The 10,390-nt window shown below is 42.5% G+C and overlaps 1 protein-coding gene across 5 annotated transcripts in view; it reads right to left on the reverse strand.

Annotated features, from left to right (window-relative positions):
• NOC3L (NOC3 like DNA replication regulator) overlaps positions 1-6,044 on the reverse strand; it is a 48,197-nt gene extending 42,153 nt beyond the window's left edge. For all 5 annotated transcript variants that reach the window (XR_280760.5, XR_010578051.1, XR_012417977.1 and 2 more), the window contains exons 1-4: positions 5,917-6,044; positions 4,733-4,940; positions 1,192-1,321; positions 274-431 (exon numbers count right to left, since the gene is read on the reverse strand). Coding sequence is in view for 1 of the 5 variants with exons in the window: in XM_005565985.5 (XP_005566042.3) it covers positions 274-431; positions 1,192-1,321; positions 4,733-4,940; positions 5,917-5,925 (505 nt within the window). In the remaining 4 variants the exon portion in view is untranslated. The remainder of the gene's footprint in view (positions 1-273; positions 432-1,191; positions 1,322-4,732; positions 4,941-5,916) is intronic.
• Positions 6,045-10,390: the final 4,346 nt, after the last annotated feature.

The following is a 10,390-nucleotide window of genomic DNA, read 5'->3' on the forward strand; positions in this document are numbered from 1 at the left end:
AGTTAATATGCTCTAGTTTCAGAAACAACAAAATTTAGTGAAAAGAAAATCACCTGAACCTTGTAGCTTAAGTTGTCCTCACAGTACAAATTGATACCTGAGATAATCATCTATAATTCTGGCCCAAATCATCAAGCTTGCTATAAGACTAATTGAATATTTTGCAGATATGGGTAAAATCAAACTAAAATTAAATTTTGAGTGAAAAAAAAAACACGTTATATCAGTAAGGGGGTAAAAGTTCAACTAATATTACCAGCTTATTAAATTCACCTGGCTTCTCCCTAGTCTGTGGGATTATACCACTTTTATCTTTGATAGGAAGCAAATGAATCAGTTCCTTCTCTGGTGCAGTTTGCAGAGTTCTTGGTATTTTTTCATATTTATCTATAATGTGTTCATGCTTCCGTTTCTTCGCATGAACAGGCTCACTGCGGGGGAAAAAAAGATCAATTTTCAGTCTTAATAGATCTAAAAAGGTATCTAGAGACCTATCATTTCAAAAGTACAGAAAAATAAAGCACCAGCCAACTTTCAATAGGTATATGGATATTAGCACTTAGGCCAGTGTCTGGCACATAGCAGGCACTCAAACAGCAAATGAATAAATGAAATGGGTAAACAGCCTACCACACAGACTCTAACTCTGGCTACATCTAGTTTTCCCTCTAGATGCAAAATAAAGGTGAAAGTTACAGCAGATTCCTTCTCAAGAACAGTCCATAGAACCAAGTGTGACTCTTACTTTCCCAAAATATTTAGAGTATACCACAGACTTTGGAGTTAAAAAAAAGGTCCAAGTTTAAATTCCAGATACTTGTGACTGCAAGGAACCATCAGTTTCCTCTCTGGAAGTGGGAATAAGAACTACCTAGCAGGGTAATGAGGATTAAGTGAGATCATAGCCATAAAGAACTCAGAACTATTCTGCCAACACCTCAAAATGAGAACAGCATTCTTCCCCCATTCACTCTACTTCACTATTCAGACGCAAAAGAAAGATGTACATTAAATGAAATCAGCTTGTCTTATACATGAACCTCCTTTATTTAGGAAATAAGCTAAATAATAGTTTATTCTTTGTAAACATTGTGCTCAAAGGTAAACACCTTGAACCACCTAAGTGAAATTCAGAACCAAGTTTTTAACAGTATATGGATATGAATGATTATAACCCACATGAAGTATTACCTAGAAGAAAGATCTCTTGTTAGAAAAGATGCTCTTTGTCCTAAATCCTTCATTAACTGTAAGTCATCTTCATCCATCATATCTAAAGGAAGGGCTTCTTCTTCCTCTTCTTCCCTCTCAATCCTTTTACCTGCACCACACACACACAAAGAAAAATTAGAAACAAGTATCAGAGATATAGAACTCTCTGCATATTGGGTTTAAACAGGAAAAGTTTATGCTTTCTGAAGCAATCCTCCCACTCCAGCCTCCCAAAATGCTGGAATTACAGGCATGGGCCATGGCTCCCAGCTGAGCCCAGTGTTTCTAAATGGAAGCACTACTGACATGCTAGGCAAACAATTATTTATCATACTGGGGTGTTCTGAATCTGGAAAAATGCTAGCATCTCTGACTCCTGCAATCTAAATGCCAATAGCATTCTCAGGTTATTGTAACAACCAAAAACTAAATGTCTCCACACACTCTGAAATGCCTTTCAGGGCGTCGAGAGCCAATGACTTAGCCCCTCAGCTCCTTCTCATCTCCAATTACTTTCACTTCGTATTCCATTTCAGCCAGCCCCTCCAATGGCCACATTCCAAACCCTGGTGCTCACTTCTCTCTCTGACCACAAGCTTTTGTCCTTCCAGCTCCCATTCAGTTACTTCCACACTACTTCTTCCTTAACCAACTATATAACCTTTCAATCCACTGACCACTCCACTTTCTATCTACCAGTGTGTTCTGTCTTCACTCCCTCACTTAGATTGCAAGATTATCACTTCAACCACGCTCTTGCCAATATCCTCAACTATTTTTCTTTCAACACTTCAGGCACTCACATCTAACAAAATCCCAACTACAGATCATTCTAACTTCTCTTTCTGCTCACTCTGTGTCTTGTTCTCTTTCTCCATCTCCTTTTATTTTTTATTTTAAAAAAAAAAAAAAAGTCAGCTAAGTGCCAGGCACTGTTTGAAGTGCTGAGGATTCAAGTATGAATAAAACAATCTTAGCGTCTTTCCTAGTAGAACTTACAATTCTTCCTGACCCATTAAAACTCATAAATCTTGGCCGCGTGCAGTGGCTCACATCTGTAATCTTAGCACGCTAGGAGGCTGAGACGGGTGGATTGCTTGAGGCGGAGTTCAAAACCAGCCTGGCCAACATGGTGAAACCCCATCTCTACTAAAAATACAAAAAATTAGCCGGGCATGGTGGCGCATGCCTGTAATCCTAGCTACTTGGGAAGCTGAGGCAGGAGAATCACTTGAACCCAGCAGGCAGAGATTGCAGCGAGCAGAGATCATGCCACTGAACTCCAGCCTGGGCAACAAAAGCAAAACTCCGTCTCCAGAGAAAAAAAAATCTAGTAAATCTTGCTATAAAAATGTACACACTGCACAGAATGGCACTCCTATCTACTTTAAATGAGCCTTCCAAATTTAATAATCCCATTAAAAAATAGGCAAAAGATATGAATAGACACTTCTCAAAAGAAGACATACAAATGGCAAACAGGTATATGAAAAGGTGCTCAACATCACTGATGATCAGGGAAATGCAAATCAAAATTACAATGAGATATCATCTCATCCTAGTTAAAAAGGCTTTTATCCAAAGACAGGCAGTAACAATGCTGGCAAGGATACAGAGAAAAGGGAACCCTCATACGCTGCTGGTGGGAATGTAAATTAGCACAACCCCTATGGAGAAAAGTTTGGAAGTTCCTCAAAAAACTAAAACTAAAAACAGAACTACTATATAATCCTACGATCCCACCCACTGCTAGGCATGTATCCAAAAAAAGAAATCAGTATACCAAACAGATATCTGCACTCCCATGTTCATTCAGCACTATCCACAAGAGCCAAGATTTGGAAACAACCTAAGTGTTCATGAACAGATAAATGGATAAAGAAAACATGGGGCCGGGCGCGGTGGCTCATGCCTGTATTCCCAGCACTTTGTGAGGCCGAGGCAAGTGGATCACGAGGTCAGGAGATCGAGACAATCCTGGCCTGTCAACATGGTGAAACCCCGGCTCTACTACAAATACAAAAATTAGCTGGGCGTGGTGGCGCATGCCTGTAATCCCAGCTACTCGGGAGACTAAGGCAGGAGAAACACTTGAATCGGGGAGTCGGAGGTTGCAGTGAGCCGGAATCAAGCCACCACACTCCAGCCTGGCGACAGAGAGAGACTCCGTCTCAAACAACAAAAAAAGAAAGTATGGTACATGTACACAATGTAGTCTTATTCAGTCACAAAAAAGAATGAGATCCTGTGTGCAACAACAGCGATGAAACTGAGGCCATTATGCCAAGTTAAATAAGCCAGGCACAGAAAGACAAATTTCACATGTTCTCACTTACTTGTGGTGGCTAAAAATTAAAACAACTGAACTCATGAAGAGAGTAGAATGATGGTTACCATTGGCTGGGAAAGGCAGTTGGAGGAGATAGGAGTAGGGATTGTTAATGGGTACAAAAATACACTTAAGATAGAATAAGATCTAGTATTTGATAGGTAGGGTGGCTATAGTCAACGATAATTTACTGTATGTTTTAAAATAACTAAAAAAGTATAACTGAATTGTTTGTAACACAAAGATAAATGCTTAAGGTGATGGATACTACATTTACTCTGATGTGATTATTATGCATTGTATGCCTGTATCACAGTATCTCACGTATCCCATAAATATATACACCTACTATGTACTCACAAAATTAGGAAAAAAAAAAAAAAAACTTTAGCTGGGTGCAGAGGCTCACCCTTGCAATTCCAGCACTTTCAGAGGCTGAAGCAGGAGGATCGCCTGAGCCCAGGAGGTCAAGGTTGTAGTGAGCTATTTTTGCACACTGCACTCCAGCCTCAGTGACAGAACAAGACCTTGTCTATTTAAAAAAAAAAAAAAATTAATTAATTTTTAAAAAGATGGACCTGGGAAGACTGAATAGTTGCCTAATAACCTGATACAGTCAAATAAGAATACCCTAAAAGTACCAGTAAAGTTGTTGAACTAGCCTGACTCAAAAGTCATATTCCTTACATGTTTTGAGTACTTAAGAGTTTTTAGTTTTACAAAATAACCATGACAATTACAACTCAATTTCACCCCAAGTTTCCACATGAAAAGAAAGTCAGAAGTTTAGAAAAGAAGTGTACCTTGGCAATACTGTGAAGAATGAACCAGAGACAAGCAATGTTCTTACCTAACTGCTAGTGAATGGGAAAGTGGCAGCACTGGCACACTGCCTAACATTTATGCACAAGAGTACTTTCAGTTTGTTTTCCCAAGTACTGCATCTTCAGATCTGCTTTCCAGACAAACTAAAAACAGAAACTTGAATGAATACTGTACTGAAATGTGTTCTCATACTGACTGTGATAAAGCATACATGCTTTATAGCAGTCCTATAGGACTACTACCCTTACCCACTCTAGGAAGATCTGAGAACAAGAAAAGCGATTATTAGAAAGCAAAGTTATTTCCATGAAGAACACTTCAGAATAAATCAGTGGAAACCAGAGCACATGATGTTTTCACAATTACCTGGTCGCTTTTCCTTTGGGTTCTCCAATGGAATGGGTTTCTTAGACACAGCATCTTTCACCGCTTGCCTTAGTTTCCTCTGTTCTTTTCGGTACTTCTTGAGAGTGCTTTGTTGTTTAAATTGCTTATTTTTTAGCTTGTTTTCAAGTTTGACTTTACTAGTTTTTATTAACTTGCGAAAGCTTGGGATCTGTTTTTTATTTCTTCTCTAGAAAACAACAGAAAGAATACTGCATACCCACAAACTTATTTTTTAAATCAGCTTAAAGAGAACTGATTACAAATTTCATCAAACCAATTCCACAATTTTAACGTCCCACAGCCATGGACTTGCAGGTAAGAGCTAAAACCAAACGATGGCTTTAATCCTACAGAAGAGCACTACAGCATCAATTATTCAATCTGAGGTCTTTCTGTGACCCCAATCCACAGCAACTCAAAGGGCTGGCTCTACGACGCCCAAGCAGGTTAAGAACCACTGATCTAGTAGCGGAAAGTGGCTTCAAGGCTAGTTTAACACCTGTAGTTTAACACATTCAAAGCAAAATGCTGGCTGTCTTTAATAAAACTTAATTTACGATTTTGTCATTTACAAAGTGCTCCAACAAATCACCTCCAAATGCCTAGTTGAGTACTGACTGCTGTTATCCTCACATTACTGATGAAGCTGCCAAAAGGACCCATAAACTAAGGAGGGCAAAACTGAATTCGGATCTTTGGATTCCACTTCTCTTGCCGGTGACTCCTCATTCAGAAATCCCAAAGCTAGTCCTGAACCCCAGGACTACCTCTTATTTTCTGTTAGAACCAGGGCAAATCACTTGCTTTTCTGTCTCTTTACCCTTTATGCGTACCGTGATTCACATCATAAATTTGCTGAGGGCAGGAACCTGCTTCTCATTTGTGAAAAACAAGTTCGAAAGACGGTCTTGAAAAATTCCTTCGAAGTCTGAAATCCCACCGATGCAAAACTCCGTGCCTGTCTCTTCGTGATACCCTGAAGTCGTGCGCGCACACAGTGGGTAACCAAGGATGAGTTCGGTGTAAGGACGAGAAAGCCCCCAGTCTATGAACCACCGCCCCATAGACACGGGTGAAAACCTGCCTAAAAGTTAACTCAGGCAGTGACCCTATCACCCGGAGGGGCCCTAGGCTGCGGGGACCGGGCTTCCAAGGACACTTACCGCCTTCATCCTTAGGCCTTAAAGGAATGCCGGCCACACAAGTTCACCAGAAGCAGGGTTAATACAGAAATCCGAGAAATGACACACGTGCCGATGGCCCCGCACTTCCCAAGCCGGAAGCGAGCTTCAATCCCTCCCAATCCTCCGCCGCCGGAAGTGAGGGCGGGACTTCCGTAGGCAGGTTCGGGCTCGCGCCCTCTCGCGGTGATGGTCTTGCGGCTTTGGGCGGGTTGCGCCCCGGCGTGCGCGCGCAGACTGGAACGAGTGAAGGCTCTATGGTCGTCGGCGCCAAAGGCGAGAAGTTGGGCGGGAGAGCGCACTTTACAAAGTTCTTCGAGTGTGATTCTTTGACTCTTGTCCTATTTATTTCTTTTAAAACTTTGGGAAAATCGGGCTCCTCCTCTCAGAATGAGAGGACCTGGTTTTTTCAGTCACCTCACGGCATTTTGTGCCTCTCCTCACGTTGCTTATCTCATCCTGTTGTAGATACTGATTTTGGTAGTCTTTTTCCTCCATACAGTCCTGAGGGCAGAAAGAAGCTTATTTTTTTTGTGTAATGCCTGCCTCTCGATGGACCTTCTGGCCGTGTTTGTAGAACGGCGAAAAGGAATCATATAACTTGTAGAAAATGAATCATATAAACTTCTATTTTTGAGTATTTTCAAATAACAGGCTGCTCAAATTCAAGATGGGAGAGATTTAGCTTGGCAACAATTGCTTCAGCCTCGGTCACTAAAAAGTCTGTGATTCTTAGTGTTTTATTTTGCTTTTTTTTTTTTTTTGCTTTAATTTTAACTAGTCTGATAAAGAACTGTATCCGTGGCTGGGTGCGGTGGTTCACGCTTGTAATCCCAGCACTTTGGGAGGCCGAGGCGGGTGGATCACCTGAGGTCAGGAGTTCGAGACCAGCCTGGCCAACATGGTGAAACTCTGTCTCCACTAAAAATACAAAAGTCAGCCAGGCGTGGTGGCGTGCGCCTGTAACCCTAGCTACTCAGGAGGCTGAGGCAGGAGAATCGCTTGAACTGAGGAGGAGGGGGTTGCAGTGAACCGAGATCACACCGCTGCACTCCAGCCTGGGTGACAGAGCAAGACTGTCTCAAAAAAAAGAAAAACTATATCTGGAGTCTCGCTCCGTCGCCCAGGCTGGAGTGCAGTGGCACAATCTCGGCTCACTGCAAGCTCCGCCTCCCGGGTTCAAGCCATTCTCCTGTCTCAGCCTCCGGAGTAGCTGGGACTACAAGCGCCCACCACCACGCCCGGCTAATTTTTTTTTTTTTTTGTATTTTTAGTAGAGACGAGGTTTCACCGTGTTAGCCAGGATGATCTCGATCTCCTGACCTCGTGATCAGCCTCCCAAAATGCTGGGATAACAGGCGTGAGCCACCGCGCCTGGCCTAAAGTTGTTCATTTTTTACAGGAAGTTTTATGGATTGCAAGAATAAGAGTATCAAAATGCTTGTCTCTCAAGGCCTTTTTTTTTCTCAATAAATTTAAACATTCCACTTCAAGTTTTTTGTGGGTTTTTTTAAGTCTATGATTTTTGAGCATGACCCTGACACAGTCTGGCCTCACAGTCCTGAGCAGGTAGGAAAAGCCAGCAGTGCAACTAAGGGGTTCTGAGCCTCTTGGATAGTGTTGCTCTTAGACAGAGAAAAAAGTACCAATTTCCTGATCCCACCACAAAGACCACGAGGTCCATCTGGCACTCTTCTTTCAACCTTCCTTCCAACGTCTTCCTTGCTCCGTCTCCTTCCACACGGTGTCAGAAACAGCAGAGCCTGTCCGTCTGGTGTATTACTTCATCAAACAAGTGGAAAACATCAGCCTGCGCCCTTCCCGAGTGCCTGAATTCCCTCCCAAGCATATCAACATATCTACAGTCACTCCCATCCTTTCAGCCTTCCTTCTAGTCTCTCCAAAAGGATGAGGCATTCCCATTCCAGTTCAAAACCAACTCCTCCCAGCTTCATCAGATTCTTGTATCATTAATTATCCCTTCTTTCCCGTGTTATTTCCCTCTCTAATAGATCCTTCCCCTCAGCTTATAAACATATTCAAATATCTTCCATTTTTAAGATTTTTTTCTAATAAACTTATCTCCCTTTAATTGCTCTTTTGTATGCCTCTTTTCCTACTTGTCCCTACTTCCAGAAAAAGGTACTCTCTTTGCATCTCCACTTTCTCTTCTCTATTGTCATAGCCCAATCCTGTGCTGTGTATTTTTTTTTTTTCAATATAAAGATTGCCTTTTTTTTTTTTCTATTGCCCAGGCTGGAGTGCAGTGGCACCTCTCAGCTCACTACAGCCTCAACCTCCCAGGCTCAAGGGATCCTCCACTTCACCTTCCTGGATAGCTGAAACTACAGGCACACACGGCTAATTTACATTATTTGTAGAGTTTTGGTCTTAGCTATATTGCCTAGACTGGCCTCAAACTCCTGGGCTCAAACAGTCCTCCCACGCCAACCTCCCAAAGTGCTGGGATTACAGGTATGAGCCACCATGCCCAGCATGTGCTAGCTTTTTTAAGAACTGTGTCATACTCTTGGCCCATTTTAAGTTTACAATCAACTAAAGTCTCTGGATCATTTTAAAGCAATTGTTGCCAAGCTAAATCTCTCCCATCTTGAATTTGAGCAGCCTGTTATTTGAAAATACTCAAAAATGGAAGTTTATATGATTCCTTTTAATTCCATTTAATATTGCTGATTTCTTTTTTTTGTTTGTTTTTTGTTTTGAGACGGAGTCTCGCTCTGTCCCCCAGGCTGGAGTGCAGTGACGGGATCTCAGCTCACTTCAAGCTCCGCCTCCCGGGTTCACGCCATTCTCCTGCCTCAGCCTCCGGAGTAGCTAGGACTACAGGCGCCCACCACCACGCCAGGCTAATTTTTTGTATTTTTAGTAGAGACAGGGTTTCACCGTGATCCCGATCTCCTGACCTCGTGATCCACCGGCCTCGGCCTCCCAAAGTGCTGGGATTACAGGCGTGAGCCACCGCGCCCGGCATCTTGCTGGTTTCTTAATTCTGTGTGTCCACCTTTGTGTCATCTCCTCTTCACTCAATCCACTGCCAAGCCCCATTTGGACTCCAGATCCTCTTAGATCCCTTAGAACTTTCCTGGACAGGCCGGGCGCGGTGGCTCAAGCCTGTAATCCCAGCACTTTGGGAGGCCGAGACGGGCGGATCACGAGGTCAGGAGATCGAGACCATCCTGGCTAACACAGTGAAACCCTGTCTCTACTAAAAATACAAAAAACTAGCCGGGCGTGGTGGCGGGTGCCTGTAGTCCCAGCTACTCGGGAGGCTGAGGCCGGAGAATGGCGTAAACCCGGGAGGCGGAGCTTGCAGTGAGCTGAGATCCGGCCACTGCACTCCAGCCTGGGCGGCAGAGCGAGACTCCGTCTCAAAAAAAAAAAAAAAAAAAAAAAAAAAGAACTTTCCTGGACACTTGAGCTGATAAGGGTCACTGGGCTTTCCCAAACTGGTATTATAGGGATTGTACCTGGAGATTCCTGTTAGCACTTTTGGGAAGTCTGCTAAGAACTTACGTGGATTTGCCCATAACATTCCACTGAAACTGATCTAATTAAGGTCACCAAGAACCTCCAAATTGTTGTGAGTTTTTTCTAATTGTGTACAGAATTACATTACTTCTTTCTCATTTAACCTCACTAGATCTCTCTGCTGCCTTTGATGCTATGCATATCTCCCTTCACACATTAGAATGTTGATTCCCTTGGCTTTCCTATTAGCCTGTTTCCCAAGTTCTCCTCCTACCTCCATTTCTTCCTCCTTAGGCCTCTTCAATGTAGGTGACTCTCAGGGTTCTACTCTTGGCCCACTTGTCTACTACTCTTCTCGCTCTACTTGCTCTCCCAGCATGATTTCATCCATCTACCTATTACAAAGAGATTTTGTCCAGCCCATACTTCTTCCTCAAGCTTCATTCTTGTAGCCACCTGCCTCCTGGACAGCTCTACCTGCTAACCATGGGACTTCACATTACCATGTTCAAAAGAACTGTTTTTTTTTTCACTTGTACCTCTTCTAACATTCCCTATTTCTTTCTTTTACCTACAGCTAGAATCCCAAATACTCTGGAGATCTTTGTCAACAAGCCAGGGCTTTCTTGGCCATTTTCCAATATTATAATTAATCCATTTTCTATAAACAAACAGTTTTGAAAACTGTCACTAAGTGGACATGCAATAATAAGGATTCTTTTTTTCCAGTACCACAAGATAATTTACATAAGTCATAATAAGGGACTATGTGAATGTTTGCCCCTTTGTAATAAGTGTTTGGCAATAGAAGAAGCCCACACTTCAGTATCACAAATTAAAAAATAAACGTTGTAATTGGATGTTATCACTGTCAATCATCTTAGACATGAAAGAGGCAGGCAGGCTGCCCTACAGCTCACCCAAAGGGGACCTGTGGAAATTAGAAAAAGCTTCCATTTCCTTAAGA

Source organism: Macaca fascicularis, chromosome 9, assembly GCF_037993035.2.
Source record: "Macaca fascicularis isolate 582-1 chromosome 9, T2T-MFA8v1.1".
Classification (NCBI taxonomy): Eukaryota; Metazoa; Chordata; class Mammalia; order Primates; family Cercopithecidae; genus Macaca; species Macaca fascicularis.